This window comes from Oncorhynchus mykiss, chromosome 28 (genome assembly GCF_057628025.1).
Source record: "Oncorhynchus mykiss isolate SJ-2025 chromosome 28, ASM5762802v1, whole genome shotgun sequence".
Taxonomy (NCBI): domain Eukaryota; kingdom Metazoa; phylum Chordata; class Actinopteri; order Salmoniformes; family Salmonidae; genus Oncorhynchus; species Oncorhynchus mykiss.
The window spans coordinates 10126837-10152679 of NC_143049.1; the positions used below are offsets into that span (position 1 = coordinate 10126837).

At 43.2% G+C, this 25843-nt stretch overlaps 1 protein-coding gene across 2 annotated transcripts; it reads left to right on the forward strand.

The window, feature by feature from the left end:
• Positions 1-1669: 1669 nt before the first annotated feature.
• On the forward strand, positions 1670-25461 carry sugt1 (SGT1 homolog, MIS12 kinetochore complex assembly cochaperone). Of its 2 annotated transcripts, none has more exons than XM_021588990.3 (13): positions 1670-2224; positions 2313-2361; positions 2990-3080; positions 3323-3392; positions 7492-7562; positions 8471-8524; positions 12272-12300; positions 13044-13063; positions 13249-13345; positions 19868-19975; positions 23850-23940; positions 24330-24502; positions 24613-25461. In XM_021588990.3, the coding sequence occupies exons 1-13, from the start codon at positions 2211-2213 to the stop codon at positions 24712-24714; spliced, it is 969 nt and encodes a 322-aa protein (XP_021444665.1). In that variant the 5' UTR covers positions 1670-2210; the 3' UTR covers positions 24715-25461. The 2 variants fall into 2 exon arrangements, with proteins under 2 accessions (XP_021444665.1, XP_021444667.1); XM_021588992.3 differs by having other exon boundaries at positions 1704-2224; positions 2316-2361.
• Positions 25462-25843: the final 382 nt, after the last annotated feature.

A 25843-nucleotide genomic window follows, 5' to 3' on the forward strand; every position in this document is an offset into this window, starting at 1 on the left:
CCATGGCCAGCGAAGAGCCCAGATCTCAATCCCATTGAGCATGTCTGGGACCTGTCGGATTGGAGGGTGAGGGCTAGGGCCATTCCCCCCAGAAATGTCCAGGAACTTGCAGGTGCCTTGGTGGAAGAGTGAGGTAACATCGCACAGCAAGAACTGGCAAATCAGGTGCAGTCCATGAGGAGGAGATGCACTGCAGTACTTAATGCAGCTGGTGGCCACACCAGATACTTACTTTTACTTTTGATCTTGACCCCCCCTTTGTTCAGGGACACATTATTCCATTTCTGTTGGTCACATGTCTGTGGAACTTGTTCAGTTTATGTCTCAGTTGTTGAATCTTGTTATGTTCATATAAATATTTACATACGTTAAGTTTGCTGAAAATAAGCGCAGTTGACAGTGAGAGGACATTTCTTTTTTGCTGAGTTTATTTAGAAGATGTTATTGCGGGTGAAGCGAAATGCTTGTTTTCCTAGCTCCAGCAGTGCAGCAGTATCTAATCATTCACAACAATACACAAATCTAAAAGTAAATGAATGGAATTAAGAAATATATAAATATTAGGACGAGCAATGTCATAGTGGAATTGACTGAAATACATAATAATAATAATATAAATATAATATAATATATAATATAGAATACAATATATACATATGAGATGAGTAAAGCAGTATGTAAACCTTATTCAAGTGACTAGTGCTCCATTATTATAGTGGCCAGTGATTTCATGTCTATGTACATAGGGCAGCAGCCTCTAATGTGCAGGGTTGAGTAGCTGGGTGGTACTTGGCTAGTGATGGCTATTTAACAGTCTGATGGTCTTGAGATAGAAGCTGTTTTTCAGTCTCTCTGTCCCTGCTTTGATGCACCTGCACTGACTTCGCCTTCTGGATGATAGTGGGGTGAACAAGCAGTGGCTCGGGTGGTTGATGTCCTTGATGATCTTTTTGGCCTTCTTGTGACATCTGTGCTATAGGTGTCCTGGGGGGCAGGCATTGTGCCCTGGTGATGCGTTGGGCAGACCCTTCCACCCTCTGGATGGCCCTGTGTTTGCAGGCGGTGCAGTTGCCGTACCAGGTGGTGATACATCCCGACAGGATGCTCTCAATTGTGCATCTGTAAAGGTTTCTGAGGGTCTTAGGGGCCAAGCCACATTTGTTGTGCCTACTTGTGCCTACATACTGTACTGACAAGCGTCTACTTCACCACACTGTCTGTGTGTGTGGACCATTTCAGATTGTCAGTGATGTGTAAAAATAAAATATATATATTTTTTAAATAATATAGGAGGAATAGGATGGTGATTTGTATCTTTATGAAATAGTGGTGTATTAGGTGTAGGGTTCGTTTTTCTTTTCCTTTTTCACTTTCCTTTTTTATGTTTGTATCAGAAAATGTAACGTGATTGACTTACACACTACCGCACAATAGGTGGCGGCATGCACAAACAAAATGTGTGAACGCCATAATGCCGAAGAAGAAGAACAACAACAACAACAACAACAGCAGCAGCAGCAGCAACTGCGCCTACCCAGCTGACTGTTGACAGGCCCGCACGGCGCATGTCTGCTAAACTGTGCTCCAATCCACTCACTGCACCACAGATATAACAATGAGACAGATATTTCCCTGAATGTTTAAATATGAAGCATCCGCTTGGCCTTTCCACTCACTACCAATATGGTAGTGACAGGAAGCCCACTTGCGAGCACATGGAACGAGATGGATTTTGGTCGACATTAGGCAAATGTTCTCATCGATTAAACATTTGATCTCAATACAGGTTTCCAAAACTAGAATATGTTCTGAACAGAATGGATTAAGTTTAGCAAACTTTACCCTTTGGAAAAGTTGTTAAAAATCGCGTTGTTTAGAAGGAGCGCAATGGGGAATGGAGTTATTGCACACGCGCGCTTCACATAGCGTGTGTTCCCTAACGGAAATATTCAGATGATGCTAGAACGCACCAATAGGATCTCGCTAGTTCGTGCTTGGCTCTGCTTGTTCTGCCCACTGAGGCTCGTTAGTTCCCATTGGAAATGACAGGCAGTGGTCTATCTTGGTTTACTTATACACATCTTTGACTGAACTATAGCGCAAGAGTTTAGGCTCCATTCTCCAGCATAGTTTCGTTTTCTGATTCCCATCTAGAACTTTCCAGCTAGCTAGTCTCTGCTCTTTCTCCCACTGACAACACTTCTAGCCCCATGGCATCCGAACGGCAAGTATATAAGCTACCTTTTCGAGTATTTTGTCATAAATGTTTCCTTATTCAAGAGGCTAACGTTAGCTTTGTTTTCTTGTTTTAGCAGTTTCTCCGATAGCTTCATAGACGAGAACCCACAGAAAGCTATCGAGGTAAACAACGGCCTGTCATTATGAACTCGTTTTTATTGAAAGTAAATAGCATTTTTGCTAGATAAAGTTGTCATGGGTTTGGAAATGTTTTCAATAACTCTAACTAGATAGCTGGCTATACACTTTTCGGGGCTGGCTAGCTAGCTAATCTTCTGCTAACTTTAGAAACTAATCTAACGAGAGAGCCAGTTAAGTTAGCCACCCTATCGGACTATTTTGGTCTGAAACGACGTACTCTCGGTAGTTGCTCAACTCCAGCAATAGTGATCTAGCTAGCTACTAGTATGTGTGTACCGTCACAGGAGCTAGTTAGCTTATTGGTTGTATCTTGTTGTACTCGCTAGCCAGTTAAGCTAATGTTAGCATTGCTAGCTAACTGGCTAACCACCTGCCATACTGTACATGTCTTGACTGTAGCTAACCACCATGTCTTGAATGTAGCTAACCACCTTACTAATGTAAGACTAATAAGATTGTGTGCAGAAAGCCAAGTTAAATAGTTTGGAAAATGTATCTAAACAATAGTTAACCTTAGATAGTGGTTATAAACATGTTTTTTTTTTCAATGTCTTGTCAATTCAATTGACCCCAAGTTTGCCCATTGGATGTCACCGTCATTTTCCCCCAGGAACTTAACGAAGCATTGGAAGGTAACTCGGACAATTCAGAATGGTTCTGCCAACGAGCCTATGCCCACCTCCAACTGAAAAACTACAGCTGTAAGTCTCTTATCCAAATACCCCCCCCCCCCCCCCCCCCCCCCCCAGACAAACCTTAATCCTCCATTGACAAACTACAACTCTAACCCTTGACTAACCTACCTAGCTTTACTGATTTTCTGAAATTGGTGTTTTGTAGAATTATTTTAATTTAAGTGACTGGCATATGTTAGTTCCCTCATCTTGTTTTTGCTACAGAAACTTGAGCTATGTTTCTCATCTGGGTATATCTGTTTCTACAGGTGCTGTCGATGATGCCAAGAAAGCCCAGCAGCTCAACCCCAGTCTTGCGCTTGCCTTCATGAGAACAGGGTATGTGTGCAGAAGGAGTCTAGCTAGGGCTGGCAATATGGCTAAATTTTTTATTTTTTTTTTTGTCAAATGTATATATTTCAATTTTTTTGTCTTTTTTCTAAATAAGCTTTGTTGCGCAACTTAATGGTCAATACACTGCATTTCAAACAGTCAGGAATAATCTAATTAATTCAGGGCTTGTAAAATTATGCCTAGGCTAACCGTAACTACCAGGGCAGCAGGTAGCCTAACGGAGCGTTGGGCCGTAACCGAAAGGTCACTGGTTCGAATACCAAAACCATCAATGTGAAAATTCTGTGTCCTCGTGCAAGGCATTTAACCCTCATTTGCTCCAGGGACTCTGTACTACTATGGCTGATGATATTCAGTGTATGTGACAATAAACCGTATAAAGTTTGGACACACCTACTCATTCAAGAGTTTTTATTCATACTATTTTCTACATTGAAGAATAATAGTGAAGACATCAAAACTATGAAATAGCACATGGAATCATGTAGTAACCAAAAAAGTGTTAAACAAATCAAAAGTTATTTTAGAATCTAAGTAGCCACCCTTTGACTTGATGACAGCTTTGCACACGCTTGGCATTCTCTCAGCCAGCTTCATGAGTTAGTCACCTGGAATGCATTTCAATTAACAGGTGTTCCTTAATTTGTGGAATTTATTTTCTTCTTTATGTGTTTGATTTGTTTAACACTTTTTTTGTGGTTACTACATGATTCCATATGTGTTATTTCATAGTTCTGTAGAAAATACAAAAAAAGCTTTTGACTGGTACTGTGTATATCATTTATGTTATCAAAATGGTTTAACCAGCTTTTTTTTTGCAAAATCACTGGCCTGGCTTTCAAGTCTATGAAAATGCCCTTTTTGTAACAAATTTAACCAGAACCATGCATAATGCACATCCACTAATAATGACAGCAATGTCTCACTCATAAGACCACCTGCTAGTGAGTAGCCAGCAATTTTGATATTTAAAGTCTCCAACTTGAATCTATTTGCTTGCTAACAAGGTAGAACAATTGAACTATGACAGACAGCCTCCTGTCCGTCTCAAACCGTTTGAACACTTTGTTTAGATGTTGAAATCAAGTGGATTACCAATATAAATATGCTTATTTCTCAGAATGAGAATTAATTGCCAATTCCTTATATACATGTGTCTTGTGTTCAATGCACATTTATAAAACACAGACTAGACAGCACATAACACTCTTGCTAAAATGCTGCTAGCGGTACTGCAATTCTGTGCGCATCAAAAAAATTATTAATTTCCCACAATCATATTCATTGATACTCCCGTCTTAGTAGGGTCTACTCTGTTCTAAAATTGGGAGTTGAGAGCAAAAGGGTATTGTTACAAAGGTTAAGTTCTCCTCTTTTACAGTAAAATGGCTCAATGTGTTTTGGTGTCCATATGACTGTTTTTTAATTTACGTTATTGTAATTTTTTTTAGTAATAAAAAAAACCCATGTTGGACCAAACCTCAAATGCAAATAACTAGTTGGAAAACTGTTGTCAGGGGTAGAAGGTGATCTTTATTTTGTTGTGAGTGGTCGGGGAGGGGCTTCTCTGTGCGAGGGGGCAAGGTGCACAGAAGGAGCGAAGTAGACGAGACCAAAAAGACACGCTCATAGAAACAAAAAAATATATTAAAACCTTGATTCTTGTGGAATTTTTGAATATCGCGCTTAAACATGAATTCAAATCAATTTATCACCCAGCCCAAAGTCTAGCCCATGACACCTGTCAAACAATGTCAATCGATCTGAATTGACATGCATTTATTTTGGCAGCTTGTGTTTTCTGGGGGGAATGTCACTGTTGATTTTTAAATGACTATGAGGATGACTGCTTAAAGATGTTTTCAGAACACTAAGCACTGTTGTTGAACATTTTACAGAAATGTGATGCGTTTTTTCTAATAAATCAGAAAATCCATTTGGTTAAACTCAACTCCACATCTCCCTTATATCAGGGGTCTTCAAACCTTTCTTGACCAGGGACCCCCTCCCAGGCATATCAGCGACCCCATCATACTTTAGCAAAAACATATTTTTTTCAAGTCTTGTCTTATCAGGTGAATGATGATGATAAATTCTAAAATGAATAGATTTGTTACATAGTTTTTCCGTTATTTTGACCTCCCCACATTTATAATTGAATGATAATGTGTAAATTCTAATATAGCCTATTAGCTAGAAAGGTCATTCCAAACACATTTTCCCTAAGCGCAGCTGTTTAGCTGGTTAATATTTAGCCGTGTGTTGGAAAAAATGTATGTCAAAGCTTACCAGCAGCTACAGTGGTAGCCTGTTCGCGGGTGCTTTTTCAAAGCCTGTGTCAGATACTCCAGTGAGTGTATTTGGCTCCAATGAATGTAATTTGCTCAATATTAATCTTTGCGAAATAATGTAATATGTTATTCTATTGCTAGGGATATTCATAACGTTAAAGTAAAAATTACTTTTTATACAGTGCATTTGGAAAGTATTCAAACCCCTTGACTTTTTCCACATTTTGTTATGTTACAGCCTATTCTAACATGTATTAAATAAATACACATTCTCATCAATCTACACAGTACCGCGTAATGGCAAAGCAAAAGCATGTTTTTTTTTGTATTTTATGCAAATGTATAAAAATAACTTATTTACTTAAGGATTCAGACCCTTTACTCAATTGCGCTCAGGTGCATCCTGTCCTGTTACCATTGATTGTCCTTGATGTTTCTTGATTGGAGTCCACCTGTAGTAAATTAAATTTATTGAACATGATTTGGAGAGGCGCACACACCTGTCTATATAAGGTCCCACATTTGACAGTGCATGTCAGAGAAAAAAACCAAGCCATGAGGTCGAAGGAATTGTCTGTAGAGCTTCAAGACAGGATTGTGTCGAGGCACAGATCTGGGGACCAAAAATATATGTAGCATTGAAGGTCCCTAAGAACACAGTGGCCTTATCATTCTTAAATGGTACAAGTTTAGAACCACCAAGACTCTTCCTAGAGCTGGCTGCACGTCCAAACTGAGCAATCGGGGAAGAAGGGCCTTGGTAAGGGAAGTGACCAAGAACCCAATGGTCACTTTGACAGAGCTCCTCTGTGGAGATGGGAGAACCTTCTAGAAGGGCCACCATCTCTGCAGCACTTCACCAATCAGACCTTTATGGTAGAATGGCCAGACGGAAGTCACTCAGTAAAAGGCACATGACAGCCCGCTTGGAATTTGCCAAAATAAACAAGAAACAAGATTCTCTGGTCTGATGAAACCAAGATTGAACTCTTTGGCCCGAATGCCAAGCATCAAACCTGGCACCATCCCTATGGTGAAGCATGGTGGTGGCAGCATCATGTTGTGGGCATGTTTTTCAGCAGCTAGGACTGGGAGACTAGTCAGGATCAAGGGAAAGATGAACAGAGAAAAGTAGAGAGATCCTTGATGAAAACCTGCTCAGTACCTCAGACTGGGGCGACGGTTCACCTTCCAACAGGACAACAACCCTAAGCACACTGCCAAGGCAACGCAGGAGTGGTTTTGGGAGAAACCTGAAAATAGCTGTACAGCAACGCTCCCCATCCAACCTGACAGAGCTTGAGAGGATCTGCAGAGAAGAATGGGAGAAACTCCCTATATACAGGTGTGCCAAGCTTGTAGCGTCATACCCAAGAAGACACAAGGCTGTAATAGCTGCCAAAGGTATTTCAACTGAGTAAAGGATCTGAATACTTATGTAAATATGATATTTCAGTTTTTTTAAAGTTTTTTTTTAATACGTTTGAAAAATATTCAAAGCTTATTTTTGCTTTTGTCATTATGGGCTATTGTGTGTAGATAGATGGGGGGCGATGTAATCAATTTTAGAGTTAGGCTGTAACATAACAATTTGGAAAATGTCAGTCTGAATACTTTCCGAATGCACTGTATATATTTAAATTATTTTCGCTGATCCCGTGCTGTACTTGGCCGCGGACCACCGATTTAAAAAACCACTGCCTTATATGTCAAACTTAAATTGGTTGTCAGTTCTCTCCAGGTTTTTTTTTGTTGGTCTGTTTCTGATAACATCCCTGTCTCCCTCCCTGCAGAATGGCAGAGTTCCACCTGAACCACTTCGAGTCGGCACATGCTGCCTTCACTCAGGGACACAGCCTGGACGGTGAGGTCTTGCTGAGGGGACCTGTGAAGCACCTATCACCTAGACACCTCCTCTAACCTTAACCACTTCATCCCAAATCCACTGCTAGCCCATTAGACATTTCATGCATATCTAAAAGCTAAATATATTATTGGTAATAGAAATATACGAACAGCTCTTGGTCTCTGATAAGTTAGGTCAGTGGTATTCCATTTTTTTCAGCGGGTACCCCATTTTCTTTCAGCCAAAAGTTTTGGACACTTTTTTTTTTCTTTTTTTCTGCAAGAATATCTTGTGACCCCAGCCCAAATCTAATGACAACCTTCAAATCGATACATTTTCATATCTTATCAAAATGAAAAGAAACCAATGCATACGTTTATACCTTGAACACACCTACAGTGTTTTTTTGTGTAAAATGTTATGCGGCATCTGAATTTGTGTGCAACAAAAGTTCAACAATCACCTTCTGCTACCATTTCTGTCAAGCAGTCTACGCATACAGTTTGACGCATACGTTACATTTTTCCACCGTATGCACCACACTGCTAGGCAGCGTTCCATTGGACATGAATGTACTTCTGGTGTACCATGACGCTGTCGGTGTGATCGAGGCGTTACTCAATATTTAATTTCGAATTATTTTATATATTTTTATAAATAAAAACATATTGTCCCATACAATAATCTGTGTTTTTAATTTGTACTAATTAAATATTTTTTTGGTTGGGGTCATCAAAATGAGACTTTTTTGTTGTTGTTGTAATACTTCTGGGTTAGGTGAAATATTAGCTATATTGCTTATCTTGTCTGTTTGGATCTACAGAAGTCTGTGGCTACGGGTATATTTGTAATTCCTCAGTAGAGTTGTGTTCAAACTGGTTGAGATTGTCTGAATCCTAACAGTGTGTTCTCCCTATGCTCCACAGGCTCCGATAACACTTTCCAAATGTGGATCAAACGCTGTGAGGAGATGATGGAGAGTAAGTAGGATCTGCTTTCGTACCTCGACCGCCATAACGAAAATAAGTCCCTGACTTTGTGCAATCCGGGTCACGTTTTATAAAAAAATAAATGTTAATCTAAGTACTGTGTATGCAGTTGAAGTCGGAAGTTTACATACATCTTAGCCAAACACATTTAAACTCAGTTTTCCACAATTCCCGACATTTAATCCTAGTAAAAATTCCCTGTCTTAGGTCAGTTAGGATCACCACTTTATTTTAAGAATATGAATGATTTATTTCAGCTTTTATTTCTTTCATCACATTCCCAGTGGGTCAGAAGTTTACATACACTCAATTAGTATTTGGTAGCATTACATTTCAGGTAGCCTTCCACAAGCTTCCCACAATAAGTTGGGTGAATTTTGGCCCATTCCTCCTGACAGAGCTGATGTAACTGAGTCAGGTTTGTAGGCCTCCTTGCTCACACATGCTTTTTCAGTTCTGCCCACAAATTTTCTATGGGATTGAGATCAGGGCTTTGTGATGCCACTCCAATACCTTGACTTTGTTGTCCTTAAGCCATTTTGTCACAACTTTGGAAGTGTGCTTGGGGTCATTGTCCATTTGGAAGACCCATTTGTGGCCAAGCTTTAACTTCCTGACTGATGTCTAGAGATGTTGCTTCAATATCTCCACATAATTTTCCTTTCTCGTGAAGCCATCTATTTTGTGAAGTGCACCAGTCCCTCCTGTAGAAAAGCACCCCCACAACATGATGCTGCCACCCCCGTGCTTCACGGTTGGGATGGTGTTCTTCGGCTTGCAAGACTCCCCCTTTTTCCTCCAAACATAACGATGGTCATTATGGGCTAACAGTTATATTTTTGTTTCATCAGACCAGAGGATATTTCTCCAAAAAGTATGATCTTTGTCCCCATGAGCAGTTGCAAACCGTAGTCTGGCTTTTTTATGGCAGTTTTGGAGCAGTGGCTTCTTCCTTGTTGAGCGGCCTTTCAGCTTATGTCGATATAGGTCTCGTTTTACTGTGGAGATAGATACTTTTTTACCTGTTTCCTCCAGCATCTTCACAAGGTCCTTTGCTGTTGATCTGGGATTGATTTGCACTTTTCTCACCAAAGTACGTTCATCTCTAGGAGACAGAACGCGTCTCCTTCCTGAGCGGTATGACGTATGACGCTGCGTGGTCCCATGGTGTTTATACTTGCGTACTATTGTTTGTACAGATGAACGTGGTACCTTCAGGCATTTGGAAATTGCTCCAAAGGATGAGCCAGACTTGTGGAGGTCTAGAATTTATTTTCTGAGGTCTTGGCTGATTTCTTTTGATTTTCCCATGATGTCAAGCAAAGAGGCACTGAGTTTGAAGGTAGGCCTTGAAATGCATCCACAGGTTCACCTCCAATTGACTCAAATGATGTTAATTAGCCCATCGGAAGCTTCTACAGCCATGACGTAATTTTCTGGAATTTTCCAAGCGTTTTAAAGGCACAGTCAACTTAGTGTATGTAAACTTCTGAACCACTGGAATTGTGATACAGTGAAATAGTCTCTAAAAAATTGTTGGAAAAAGTACTTGTCATACACAAAGTAGATGTCCTAACTGACTTGCCAAACTATAATTTGTTAACAAGACACTTTGTGGAGTGGTTGAAATATGACTGAATGACTCCAACCTAAGTGTATGTTAACTTAGCTGACAAATATAATCAATAAATTGGATAGCGACACACACATTTGTGAATTTGTCTCTATACTCCAGAATTTTGGATTTGAGATGAGATGTTTCATGAGGCGACACTACAGAATGTCATCTTTTATTTTAGGGTATTGTCAAACTTATGTTGTACTGTTTTGAAACACAAATTATTTATCTTTCTACTACCCCTATTTGAATACTTTTTTTGTGTATGTGTGTGTGAATTTTACCCCTTTTTCTCCCCAATTTCATGGTATCCAATTAGTAGCTACTATCTTGTCTCATCGCTACAAGTCCCGTACGGGCTCGGGAGGGACGAAGTTTGAAAGTCATGCGTCCTCCGATACACAACCCAACCAAGCCGCACTGCTTCTTAACACAGCGTGCATCCAACCCGGAAGCCAGCCGCACCGACGTGTCGGAGGAAACACTGTGCACCTGGCAACCTTGGTTAGCGTGCACTGCGCCCGGCCCGCCACAGGAGTCGCTGGTGATGAGACAGAAATTGCTCTGCCATTTCCCAGTTGCTAAAATTCTGATACTATGCCTAATTTCAGTTTGACAGAACAAGCAAGTATAGTGTAGAGAATCATTGTACCATCTAAATCGCTGTGAAATATCCTTTCCATAACCAAAAATATTGTTTTCTCAACTGTTTGAAGTTAATGTACCGAAAGAAAAAACTTAAGAACGGGATGCATAGAAATGGTGCACATTGAATAGATCTACTGCTTCTTAGACTTGCTTTCAATGAGAGTGACAGATCTATAACATTTCTATATGAATTTGGTTGAGTCGCCCAAAAAGTTACATATTGCAGCTTTTAAAGTAGTCAAACGTTTAGTATTTGGTCCCATATTCCTAGTACGCAATGACTACATCACACTTGTGACTCTATAACCTTGTCGGATGCATTTGCAGGTTGTTTTTGTTGTTAGATTATGTTTTGCCCAATACAAACTGAAAAATGTATTGTCATTTTGGAGTCACTTTTTATTGTAAATAAGAATGGAAGATGTTTCTGAACATTTCATTAATGTGGCTGCTACCTCGATTATGGATAATCATGAATGATTTGTGAATAATGAGCAAGTTAGAGGTCATACCCCTCAAAACACTGACCTCCCCTGTTATTGGTATAAAAAAAATGTGGGGGGGGGGGTGTTTATGTACTGTCACCTCGTGAAACATTTTTATCTCAAATCCAAAATGCTGGTGATTTCAGCTTCACTGTTCAAATAGAGGTTGGAGATGCATTCCACTCCCTATCTAAACTCTAACCCTGTACTAGCTAAACTCTTCGATAGAGAATATGTGTGTGTGGTTGTCATCGTCTGAGGGTTTAAATTGAACCTGTTTGAATCGCATTAATAATTTAGGTCTCTGGGGTGGGGTGGGAGGCCTCAGATCAACCCCAGTAAACATCCAAACACACACATCCATTGCGTGTTGGGCTCGCATTCTAAACAGCCCATGTGGACCCCCCCCCATGCATACCAAAATACAGACGCACGCACATATAATACATGTTCAAACAGATTCAAAAGCACATTGTTGCACACGTACACCAACACACACCTCAGTCCTCCGTTGCCATACCCTGGCCTTACCCTGTGAGTTCCCTCCCGTCTCTTTCATGTGTGAAGTGACAGTGTTTACCGCTAGGCGCTTCAGCTTGACGCCCCCACACATCAAAACGGGGTGTGCATATGGTGATATCACACACTCCCCGTTTCCCTTTTCAAACGCGACCTCATTTAGACAACATTAATGCTCCGTCTCATCCTTCCCCTTTTATCTCTTCTTTCCTTTTCTCTCCCTCTCTCGCTATTTATTTTTCTCCCTCCCCCTCTACTGGCCTCCCTCTGCCACCTCCTTCTCTAATGAAAGCAGTGAATAATGTAACAGACATAACTGGTAAATACAGATCAGGCCTGTTTAGCCTCAGAGGGTAAACAAACTGCCTCTGCGATCTCACAGGGAGGTGTGTGTGTTTATCTGGCCTGTTAATCTATGAGTAAGTGGAAACTGGCTGACTATACTATTCCTTTTCCTCTCCTTTGCAGTGGCCAATCAGAATGGAAAGGAGAACAAGGTAAGCGCCAATGACCATTTTGGACGTTCCTGCCATTATTCTATGTCCACAGTAGAGATGGAAAGAGGCCTCATCTTTATCTGTTCCATTAGGCCATCTGTGACAGCCTCAATGGCACTGCCCAAGCGTTCTCCATTTTGAGGTGGTACATTTTATTCTTCACGATTGGCTGATCCCTCCTGATGACCCGTTGGACATGACTCCCAACAGGGTCACCAGGAGGGATCAGCCAATGAAGTTGGAAGTCCCACCCAGTTCACGACATTCAAATGGTGGAAGCCCTCAATTGCGCTGCCCAATGCCAAAACAGCCTCTTGGCCACTAGAGGCCTCTATCATTCTCTATGATGTCCACATACATTCAGACCACATGTGCCAACCTCATTCCATGGTAGGGCTGAGTGTCTGCGGGTTTTCGCTCCTCCCTTGTACTTAATTAGACTAAATAAGGTCGCTAATTAGTAAGGAACTCCCCTCACCTGGTTGTCTGTCTTAATTGAAAGGTAAAAACCCAAAAAATGTGGACACTTGGCCCTCCGTGGAAAGAGGTTGACACCCCTGCCTTATGGCTTTCAGTTCCACTCTCCGCCTCATGGGGGCAGTGTTACACTCAGTATTTCAGACCGTATTCCGTCTGGTCTAATGGCTAAAGCTCATCATTAAACCCTCTTTCTCTTTTTTTTCCTCTCTTGTTTTGTTTAAACTTTCTCTCTCTCTTCCTGGGATGACTGGATTCCACCGCAGACACCGACGCCACACATTAAGTAAGTACAGTCCATGCTGAGTCGCAAATGGCACCATATTCTCTACATAGTGCACTACCTATGACCCTGGTCAAAAGTAGTGTACTATATTGGGAATAGGAGGCCATTTGGGATGCACTCTGTGTGCAGGAAGGTGGATAACTTGTTCCTACTCTTCAACCTGTACTAAGTGTGTTTTTCCTCAGGCATGACTGGTACCAGACAGAGTCTCAGGTCATCGTCACCATCATGGTGAAAAATGTGCCTAAGGATGGGGTCAACATCAACTTCGAAGAGAGACAGGTACACACCCTAACTCTCTCTCTCACTCACTCACTCACTCACTCACTCACTCACTCACTCACTCACTCACTCACTCTCACACACACACACACACACACACACACACACACACACACAGGTCAGTGTAAGAAGCTCTTGAGGAGAGCGCATGACAGTTCTAAACTGTCAGAACTGTTGCCAGAGTATCAGCTGCCCAGTACTATCGTCACTGAGGAAGCTAACTTTAGACATGTCTATTTCTCATCTTATTTACACTGACTTTAAAAATATTAACTCAACATGTTTCATGAGCTGAAATAATAGATCTCAGAAATGTTCCATACGCACATAAAAGCTTATTTCCCTCAAATGTTGTGCATTAATGAGTTTACATCCCAGTTAGTGAGCATTTCTCCTTTGCCAAGATAAGCCATCCAACTGACAGGTGTGGCATATAAAAAGGCTGATGAGGATTATGGAATGACAGAGAGGAAAGGCGGGGGAGTCGTCTTCCCAGAGGTGGGGTGTGGGGGTAGATTAGTAGTGATGGGAGGTTGTTAGGCTTGGCCGGTATCCAGATTTTCTCTCATCCCTTGATTTACAGTATTACCGCGCAGGGCACTTTTCTTGCTAAAAAGGCAAGAAAAGTATATTACCAGAATGCTAACAATCTTAGCACAAGCTATTAGCAAAACCACATAGATGCTAAATGCTAATAAGTGAGAAGCAAACTAATTGCAAAGACAATCAAATCAGCTCATAAAGTTATACAAGAATAGCTAGTGAATGTCATTTTAGGTGAGTGTGGACATTTACAAGCGAAAGTGATAGAGAAATTGTGCAAATGAACAAAGTTGTGATGCATGCTTTTCTGAAGGAAGTGCAGGATGTGTGTACATATGGGAGAAGAACAGAGGGGGAAACACCACTAGTAGGAAGCACAGAGGGGAAAATGGCAACTGCACCGCACAAGACTCGCTGATATACACTGCTCAAAAAAATAAAGGGAACACTTAAACAACACAATGTAACTCCAAGTCAATCACACTTCTGTGAAATCAAACTGTCCACTTAGGAAGCAACACTGATTGACAATAAATTTCACATGCTGTTGTGCAAATGGAATAGACAACAGGTGGAAATTATAGGCAATTAGCAAGACACCCCCAATAAAGGAGTGGTTCTGCAGGTGGAGACCACAGACCACTTCTCAGTTCCTATGCTTCCTGGCTGATGTTTTGATCACTTTTGAATGCTGGCGGTACTTTCACTCTAGTGGTAGCATGAGACGGAGTCTACAACCCACACAAGTGGCTCAGGTAGTGCAGCTCATCCAGGATGGCACATCAATGCGAGCTGTGGCAAGAAGGTTTGCTGTGTCTGTCAGCGTAGTGTTCAGAGCATGGAGGCGCTACCAGGAGACAGGCCAGTACATCAGGAGACGTGGAGGAGGCCGTACGAGGGCAACAACCCAGCAGCAGGACCACTACCTATGCCTTTCTGCAAGGAGGAACACTGCCAGAGCCCTGCAAAAGGACCTCCAGCAGGCCACAAATGTGCATGTGTCCGCTCAAACGGTCAGAAACAGACTCCATGATCGTGGTATGAGGGCCCAACGTCCACAGGTGGGGGTTGTGCTTACAGCCCAACACTGTGCAGAATGTTTGGTATTTGCCAGAGAACACCAAGATTGGCAAATTCGCCACTGGCGCCCTGTGCTCTTCACAGATGAAAGCAGGTTCACACTGGGCACGTGACAGTCTGGAGACGCCGTGGATAACGTTCTGCTGCCTGCAACATCCTCCAGCATGACCGGTTTGGCGGTGGGTCAGTCATGGTGTGGGGTGGCATTTCTTTGGGGGGCCGCACAGCCCTCCATGTGCTCGCCAGAGGTAGCCTGACTGCCATTAGGTACCGTGATGAGATCCTCAGACCCGTTGTGAGACCATATGCTGGTGCGGTTGGCCCTGGGTTCCTCCTAATGCAAGACAATGCTAGACCTCATGTGGCTGGAGTGTGTCAGCAGTTCCTGCAAGAGGAAGGCATTGATGCTATGGACTGGCCCGCCCGTTCCCCAGACCTGAATCCAATTCAGCACATCTGGGACATCATGTCCCGCTCCATCCACCAACGCCACGTTGCACCACAGACTGTCCAGGAGTTGGCGGATGCTTTAGTCCAGGTCTGGGAGGAGATCCCTCAGGAGACCATCCGCCACCTCATCAGGAGCATGCCCAGGCGTTGTAGGGAGGTCATACAGGCACGTGGAGGCCACACACACTACTGAGCCTCATTTTGACTTGTTTTAAGGACATTACATCAAAGTTGGATCAGCCTGAAGTGTTGTTTTCCACTTTAATTTTGAGTGTGACTCCAAATCCAGACCTCCATGGGTTGATAAATTTGATTTCCATTGATCATTTTTGTGATTTTGTTGTCAGCACATTCAACTATGTAAAGAAAAAAGTATTTAATAAGAATATTTAATTCATTCAGATCTAGGATGTGTTATTTTAGTGTTCCCTTTATTTTTTTGAGCAGTGTATGTGCTATGGACTCACTAGCTCCTTCTTTCTCCCATTGTGCTATTTACAAACAAACACGTCACTGGTTCAACTGTTCTGGGGGAACTACGGTAAGTTCCATAATGTGACCTGTGAAGTGAAGAACGCCATCTGCTTTATCACCTAACGTGTTGCAGAAGTTGACTGCAGGTATTAACTTAAACAGTAGCTACATATTAAAATGTATGGAAAAAATAGTTTTGACAGTATTGAAAAGCCATCCTGTGGCGCTTTCCAAATACCCCGGTATACTGCCCAAGCCTAGTTGTTCTCTCTGCTGAGGTCCCCCTACAGGAGAGCAGCTCTCTCTGATACACACAGAGAGATGCCCGATTCCAGTTCCACATCTCGTTCCCTTCCTCTGCCCTCGCCCACTCTTTCTGTTGTTCTGAGAATAGTATTGGAGGTGTTATTAGGGCTTATGAGATAGCTAGGGGGCTTGCCGTCCAGAGGATCTATGGCAGGGATGCTGTAAGGGATACATACGCACAATGCCATCAGGGGTATGCCAATTAAAAATGTCACTTAATTTTTTTTTTTTTTTTTTTATATATACAGTGCCTTGCGAAAGTATTCGGCCCCCTTGAACTTTGTGACCTTTTGCCACATTTCAGGTTTCAAACATAAAGATATAAAACTGTATTTTTTGTGAAGAATCAACAACAAGTGGGACACAATCATGAAGTGGAACGAGATTTATTGGATATTTCAAACTTTTTTAACAAATTCAAAAACTGAAAAATTGGGCGTGCAAAATTATTCAGCCCCTTTACTTTCAGTGCAGCAAACTCTCTCCAGAAGTTCAGTGAGGATCTCTGAATGATCCAATGTTGACCTAAATGACTAATGATGATAAATACAATCCACCTGTGTGTAATCAAGTCTCCGTATAAATGCACCTGCACTGTGATAGTCTCAGAGGTCCGTTAAAAGCGCAGAGAGCATCATGAAGAACAAGGAACACACCAGGCAGGTCCGAGATACTGTTGTGAAGAAGTTTAAAGCAGGATTTGGATACAAAAATATTTCCCAAGCTTTAAACATTCCAAGGAGCACTGTGCAAGCGATAATATTGAAATGGAAGGAGTATCAGACCACTGCAAATCTACCAAGACCTGGCCATCCCTCTAAACTTTCAGCTCATACAAGGAGAAGACTGATCAGAGATGCAGCCAAGAGGCCCATGATCACTCTGCAGCTGAGGTGGGAGACTGTCCATAGGACAACAATCAGTCGTATATTGCACAAATCTGGCCTTTATGGAAGAGTGGCAAGAAGAAAGCCATTTCTTAAAGATATCCATAAAAAGTGTAGTTTAAAGTTTGCCACAAGCCACCTGGGAGACACACCAAACATGTGGAAGAAGGTGCTCTGGTCAGATGAAACCAAAATTGAACTTTTTGGCAACAATGCAAAACGTTATGTTTGGCGTAAAAGCAACACAGCTCATCACCCTGAACACACCATCCCCACTGTCAAACATGGTGGTGGCAGCATCATGGTTTGGGCCTGCTTTTCTTCAGCAGGGACAGGGAAGATGGTTAAAATTGATGGGAAGATGGATGGAGCCAAATACAGGACCATTCTGGTAGAAAACCTGATGGAGTCTGCAAAAGACCTGAGACTGGGACAGAGATTTGTCTTCCAACAAGACAATGATCCAAAACATAAATTAAAATCTACAATGGAATGGTTCAAAAATAAACATATCCAGGTGTTAGAATGGCCAAGTCAAAGTCCAGACCTGAATCCAATCGAGAATCTGTGGAAAGAACTGAAAACTGCTGTTTACAAATGCTCTCCATCCAACCTCACTGAGCTCGAGCTGTTTTGCAAGGAGGAATGGGAAAAAATGTCAGTCTCTCGATGTGCAAAACTGATAGAGACATACCCCAAGCGACTTACAGCTGTAATCGCAGCAAAAGGTGGCGCTACAAAGTATTAACTTAAGGGGGCTGAATAATTTTGCACGCCCAATTTTTCAGTTTTTAAATTTGTTAAAAAAGTTTGAAATATCCAATAAATGTCGTTCCACTTCATGATTGTGTCCCACTTGTTGTTGATTCTTCACAAAAAAATACAGTTTTATATCTTTATGTTTGAAGCCTGAAATGTGGCAAAAGGTCGCAAAGTTCAAGGGGGCCGAATACTTTCACAAGGCACTGTATATTATTCACATTTTTTAACAGTCAATTTTTATATTTTCCAACGGGGCTATACATTTGGGTAGTAGCCTCGTTTCACTGGCAAAATACAATTAAACCACCTAGTGTTCAGAGAAATAGCACAATGTCAAATCCAGGTAGCCTAGTCAAATGATTAACATCCAATCGCATTAACCAATACCCTCTCACGGGAATTCCACTAACGGTCCGTATGTAGCCGAACGTAGCTGCTGCTCATGTTGCGATCTGTACTCTGATGGCTCAAAAGCCATGACAGGGAGACAAAGTGAAGTGGGAAATCGTGTGCAAGCAGTTGCTCCCGACACCACTTGGGTACACTGCAGCATCCACCGAGAGGCTCTTGCTGCCAAAGGAATGCCTGACAGCTTGAAAGATGTTTTGGACAACCATTTTCACTGTAATCTTTGTTAAAACGAGGCCCCTGAACATGTGTATTTTCTGCACTATGCAATGATATGGGCAGCGACCATTTTACAACATACCGAAGTGTGCTGGTTATCAAGGGGCAAAGTATTGATACGTTTTTTAAAATTGAGAGACAAGCTTAGTTTTCTTTACTGACCATAATTTTCACTTGTCTGACCACTTGTATGATGACGGGTTTCTCACACGACTGGCCTATCTGGGTGATGTTTTTTCTCGCCTGAATGATCTGAATCTAGGATTACAGGGACTCTCCGCAACTATATTCAATGTGCAGGACAAAATTTAGGCTATGATTAAGAAGCTGGAGCTCTTCTCGGTCTGCATTAACAAGGACAACACACAGGTCTTTCCATCATTGTATGATTTTTTTTGTGTGCAAATGAACTCAAGCTTACGGACATTGTCAAATGTGATTATAGCGAAGCACCTGAGTGAGTCGGTGCGCAATTACACAGGTACTTTCCCGAAACGGATGACACAAACAACTGGATTCGTTACCCTTTCATGCCTTGCCTCCAGTCCACTTACCGATATCTGAACAAGAGAGCCTCATCGAAATTGCAACCAACAGTTCTGTGAAAATGTAATTTAATCAGAAGCCACTGCCAGATTTCTGGATTGGGCTGCGCTCAGAGTATCCTGCCTTGGCAATCACCCTGTTCAGACACTGATGCCCTTTGCAACCACGTACCTATGTGAGAGTGGATTCTCAGCCTTCACTAGCATAAACTAAATACAGGCACAGACTGGAAAATGATTTAAGACAGAGACTCTCTCAAATACAACCCAACATTGCAGAGTTATGTGCATCCTTTCAAGCACACCCTTCTCATTAACCTGTGGTGAGTTATTCACAATTTTCGATGAACAAATAAGATTTTCTATGTAAAATTATTGATTATTATTTGTGCCCTGGTCCTATAAGAGCTCTTTCACTTCCCATGAGCCGGGTTGTGACAACGCACTCATTCTTATGTTTAAATGTATCGTATAGTGTGTATGTCAGGCTTACAATGATGGCAAAAAACGACATTTGAGAGTGTGCTGACCCTGGTGCTAGAGGGGGTACGCAGCTGAAGGTTGAATGTTTGAAGATGTACGGGACTATAAGAAGTTTGGGAACCACTGCTGTAAGGGGTATCACACACTCCCTTTGGGCCCAGCTATGCCCCCAGGGGTGCCTGTAAGCTCAGATCTAGGAACAGTTTACCCTCCCCAAGTCTAAATCCTCAATTGAAGAAAGAAAGCCCAACTGATCTAAGACCAGCACTAAAACCCCCTCAGGGTGAATTTGAACAAACATCCTATCCCCAATCCTCTATAATGGTCTGCAGTGGAGGATATATAATGTGTGATTCTATCTGTAGTTGTCGGCGGTGGTGAAACTTCCGTCGGGGGAGGACTTCAGCCTGAACATGAACCTACTGCATCCCATCGTCCCCCAACACAGCACCTTCAAGGTCCTCTCCACTAAGGTAATACTCCATACTCCTTAGCCTCTCAGAACTGTCATATCATTTGCCTCAAGAACTGAGAAAATGTTCCCACAGGTGAAATGTGTTTAAAACAACAGTCCTCAAGGTGATATGCAGTCCCCAGGAACCCTTAGAAATGTGATTTTAAACACAGCAGGTTAACCAGACAATGACCAGACTGGAATGTGATAATTAACCATTAGTGGAGCAGAAAGACTGGGAGGAGGAGAATCCTCTTTAATACAGCCCTGACTGGGTCAACACACACACACACACACACTAGAACTCTGCCCTGTGAGAATTCACAAGCTCTGCAGTTGTAACTAATTATGGCCGATAATGAGTGGGAAGGGCACTTGTTATTGTACACACATTAGTGAGTAATTTGTGTGTAGGCATCTCTCCATGCTTTTTCTCACTCCCTCTTTATTATCTTGGATCCAAAATGTGGCCTGTGGTCAATGAGTGTGACTGTTTTGAAACGAAGTGTGTGCGTGCGAGAGACTCATCCTGTGCGTGTGTACATGTGAGGGAGGCACTCCGCTCATCCATCCAGTGTACGTTGGGAATCTGGGGATGGGTGCTCGTTTGGGGACTCGTTTGGGGCATGAGATGGTGCTCAGTCTAACGAGACGGCGGGACATGCCCCACACACAGCACAACAGGGGGAGGTTGACAGAGACCCGAGTGAAGATGATTTGGTAGTCCGACAGACGTGCAGCCTCTAGCTAAGCAGAGAGTGAAGGAGATGGAGGGAGAGGAGGAATAGAATATAGTGTGGTAGAGAAGAGGTTATTGCTGAGAGTTCCTGCCAGCCAATGCCAAAACTAGTTTCCACCCTCGAGAGAGGACGTTGCCCCTCTCCATACTCCCATACATACAGTCATTCACAGTTCGCCATGGCAACATCAGGCACTGCATACCAGAGGTGCACGTGTGTTGAAGCTCAAACAAAGACCCAGTCTTAGAATAGGAAGAGGAGGGGCAGATGACTGCCTAAGAGACACACACACAACAGGTTGTTGTCGGACCTGGGTTCAAATACATGTCTATTTTGATACTTGTGTATTTGAGTATATTCCGATAATGTGGCCCGAATCAATTCCTTCTTTTGGAAGTATTTAAAAATAATTTCTTATAAATAGCCTACTGTTTAAAAGTAATTTAAAATACTTTTTTCATGCCTGGGTTATGTCCATGGGAGTGTATTTGAGCATTTTCAAATTTCCAAAATTTTCAAATTTCCAAAATTCAACTATTTGTCTTTTTTTTTAAATGATCGTCGTACACGCACTGAGTACATGCACACAAACTTAATCTTGTGCGTAACACACACACACACACACACACACACACACACACACACACACACAGGGAGTCAGTCTTAAAGGAAGAGAAGGGGATGGAGTTTGGGGAGGGAGCGAAGTGAGTTTAGGCCCCCTCCACTCCCACAAAGCCCTGTCTGTTCCCTGGTCCACAGGGCTCCACAGGCTCTCATGGTCCTACAGAGAAATGTAGAGAATGTACACACACAAAACACAATGTCACTTACTGTATATGTATATTTTTTTCTTATTCACACACAAACATGACACGGGGACAAATGTGCACACTAAACACATCAGTCGTCGGTTGCATTCCTTTCCACTAGGCACACTGAGAGACTTTGGCTGGTCTCTGAACAGGTGAACTGTGTTCAGTTATTGTGTGTGGGAGTGTGCTGAGATTATATGACGCTTCTCTGACTTCATTTTAGCCGTGCAGCATCCTGGTATGACCAAGCGTCAGAGAGCCACCAGAAGAGACCCAGGCCAAACCTGTCCCTAACTAACTACTCTCTGTGAGAGTCCAAGGGCTCTGCGCTAGTCAGACTAACGACACCAACTGCAGAGCTCACTGTTTTTTTTTTTCCCTTTCCCATTGGTGGTTTACTTCCACTGCTCTCTTCAGAGGACACTTAGGAAGGCATGCTAGGCTGTACTATGCACAGTTGCGCGTACTGGAATCACACTTGTGCCATCTTCACGTGATTTTGGTTGTGTGTGTGTGTGTGTGTGTGTGTGTCGTGCACACACGCACTCGTCAGTGCTACCCTCTCTGACCTCCTCCCGTCGTCGGCAATGAGGCATTCTAACCCGCGGGGTCGTCATGACAACAGGGAGCCAATTACACACCAGAGTGTTTGATCAGAACGGAAGGGTAAACACACGCACACACACTCGCTCTGCTCCAAACTCCTCTCGTCTCTGTGAATAGATAACATACAGCCTCCCTCTGTAATTTCCATGCCTGTCAGCCTCCTTCGCCAGACTGTTTCTATTTTTATTTATTTATTTGTTAAGTTGCTTTTTAAAATCTTCTCTGCTGTAATCTAAAGTAGGGGCTACTTTGTGAAGGGCTGAGATGGGAGACTCTTTGTATGTGGATTTGTATGTGCAGGGCAGAGGGGAGGGTGTGTGTGTGTGTGCATATGTTGTATAAGACTGGGGCGGGTGAGTGTGGGACAGGGGGGACATCGGTGGGGGTAAGAGCACGTGGGACTGGTGACATGGGACACAGGGACTTAACTCCCCCTCTGAGGGACTGACAGGCGTGTGTGTGTGTGTTGCTCAGTATGGCCCCTGGGAGCTGTGGGTGGTGGTCCTGTATGTGACGGTGCTGTCACATCCCTTTAAGACCCAGCCCCTCGCCTGCCGCGTCCCTTTAACACGCAGAGACACAGATGTGGCAGCAGATTAATGTTGTATAGCGCCCCCAGCACACACTCTGCACGGGCACAGACTGCACCAGTTATCACCACACACACACTCACTCACTCACTCACTCACTCACTCACTCACTCACTCACTCACTCACTCACTCACTCACTCACTCTGTGTGCACAGAAGAGCATAAAAACCTCCCTGCCACTGCAAAGGGTCTGTGTGTCTCTGCCTTGTCTCCCAGCCCATTCCCCTACACTGTACACAGAGGTTGACTAGGTCGGTGTCTGCAGACAGATGTTGGTTGCAAATAATTCAATGAAGAAGGGCTCCATGTGAACATCAGTTAAAGCATGGGTCATGATTGAGCATTCAGTCCTAAGATTTGAGGTGTTTAGTCTCGGGTAAGTATTGAGCTCATCTATTAGTTGTGTGTGTGTGTGTGTGAGCCTCTTGATGCTCTGGCTTCTGCTCCTGACACGTTCATGAATGAAACATCCCTTAACTCAACAGAGCAGAAATTTTATTTTAATTGCGTCGACATGCCAGCGCATCCCTCCCCCCACGCTATAACTCTGTCAAACTTTTGTCTCTAAACACACATGCTCTCTTAAATACATACACACACACACACACACACACAAGATGACGGGGGGGGGGGGGGGTACTGGAAATCTCAGCAGCTTAAGTGTCCCACTGGTATGAGGCCTGTCACTGCAGCTCGCATGTGGTGGCGGCTGTCCTCTCTCTTCTTCTCGTCTCCTCTCCTCCGATGTAATGATCTGTCCAGAAATGTGTGTTCCTGCCATTGGTCGACAGACCGATAGCTCTCACCCCACACACACACACACACACGTACGTTGAGCTGATCTGATCACACACTATCCGGCCCCTCAAGCTGACAGATGTCTCGTTAGCACTCTGTCTGTCAGGAAGATTTGGGAGTGAGCTGTGCCCCCGCATATCACTGTCTCTCTCTGCCGTGAGCTGATCCCACCATTAAAAGAGACTGGTGAGCGCTGAGCTACCGTCTTCTGATCTCACGTGTTGAGCCCAAATATAGACGTAATGATAACTAAAGACATTAGCTTCGCTCTCTCTCTCCTTGCTCTCCACGCCCTCTTCCTCCACTCTTCCTCCACTCTCCTCTCTCCTTCTCCTCTTTTTCTCAGGTGGAGATCAAAATGAAGAAGACTGAGGGGACCAGGTGGGAGAAACTGGAGGGTGAAGGACAGGAGCCCAGCGTCAAACACTTCACCCCCAGTGAGAACCTCTCTAACGCGCGCACACACACTTAGTTTCCTCTGCTCTCTCTCCTTTACACACACACACACACACACACTTAGTTTCCTCTGCTCTCTCTCCTTTACACACACACACCCACTTAGTTTCCTCTGCTCTCTCTCCTTTACACACACACACACACACCTAGTTTCCTCTGCTCTCTCTCCTTTACACACACACACACACACACTTAGTTTCCTCTGCTCTCTCTCCTTTACACACACCAGTCATACCGCTAAATAAATATGTTTCACAATCTTTATATTTTTTTTTTTACAGCATTTGGTGTGTACTACTGAAAGCCCCGTCTCCTGTGTTGACCAGTACCCATGGTAACCCTCTCTAAACGTGTGTGTGTTCCTGTTCAGACCAGTACCCTTCTTCGTCCCACTCCAGCCGTAACTGGGACAAGGTGGTGGTCGACATCAGTGAGGAGGAAAAGAAGGAGAAACTGGAGGGAGACGCAGCGCTCAACAAACTCTTCCAGCAGATCTACGGGGACGGCACCGACGAGGTCAAACGGGCCATGAACAAGTCCTTTGTGAGTGTGTTTATATATACACACACTTGCACGCGGAGAGAAACTGTGAAATGTAGTTTCATTTTCAATTTTTTTTGCAGTATCACTGACTTACACTCCTCCCCTTGTAGATGGAGTCAGGTGGTACAGTCCTGAGTACCAACTGGACGGACGTGGGGAAGAGAACAGTGGAGATGAGCCCTCCAGACGACGTGGAGTTTAAGAAATACTGAAGAACCAGAGGGGTGTCTCTCTCGCTCTCTCTGTACTACACAGTCCTACGTTCCCCCTCTCTGCCTCAAGTGGACCGCCCCATATCTCCTCTACCCCCCCCCCCCCCCCACACACACACTCCTCATCCCAGGCCGTCTGTCAATATTGCTTTCTCCCGGCCAACTCTCTCGTTCTCTCTTTGCCTCCGATGGATGTCCACCTTATTCGCCAAAACCCACCTTTTCCAACACCTCCCCCTTCCAGTGGTCTGTCAATATTGGTTTTTAGAGCTTTGGTGATTCTCAGCAGCAATCCAGAAACCAGTCTTTACCCTCATTAAACCATTCTCACACTCTATGAAGACTGTCATAGATATATCAAACTGTCTTTCCTAGATCTCATAGAAACAGTAGGAATCATCCTCATGGTCAGTTCTGGCTGTTTGATGGTTAACCTGGTTAAAGGCGGTAATGAGTTGAAACAGAAACCCTTTTCACCTCTTCTTGTGTCTCAGCAATAGCTGGTTCTTGTTTTTAAAGCCTGTCGTTTTTCTGGGGTGGGTTGGAGGTTGGAAATGTTTCTATCGCCTCATTCACTGCTTTCATGAAAAATGAAACCTTTTTTTTTCTGTACACTCGTAGAATAATTTCTTTATCCACATCAGCAGCAATACGGTCATGAAATGGAAGTCTGGAGTCTTAATTTCCTTTTCCTCAATGTGATTCAAACTTCAATGTAAATAAATGATTTATTTTCTGGATCACCAATTTTGAGTTTTACTGTGTTTTAGTGTTGAGACCTGAAGAAGGCTAGCATCACCAATCCCAAACACGCTTATCGTACTGTTCTGATCTACTGTATTAGAGAAGGCATAGACCTCATCCTCACACACACGCTCCGCTTCTCTCTGCTACGAGTGGGCGTTGTGTAAAAGAAGCACGGAAGCATTAATATGCATCTGCCTGCCTGCTATCCGCATCATCAGCTCTCACACCTAGTTAAGTTTTAAAATCCTACTCACTCACACACCCCTTCCTCGCTGAGTTGTGTTAGATTCATTGCACATCGTTTCATCTCTCGTGACAATCAAAAACTGTTTTTGGCTTCGGATATAACTGCATCTCACACACACACACACGCACACGTTGC

Excerpts from the sequence above, each read along its gene's own strand:
- sugt1 (XM_021588990.3), top strand. Across the intron at positions 2,362-2,989 it reads ACCCACAGAAAGCTATCGAG|GAACTTAACGAAGCATTGGA; the intron begins GTAAACAACGGC and ends ATTTTCCCCCAG. Across the intron at positions 7,563-8,470 it reads TCAGGGACACAGCCTGGACG|GCTCCGATAACACTTTCCAA; the intron begins GTGAGGTCTTGC and ends TATGCTCCACAG.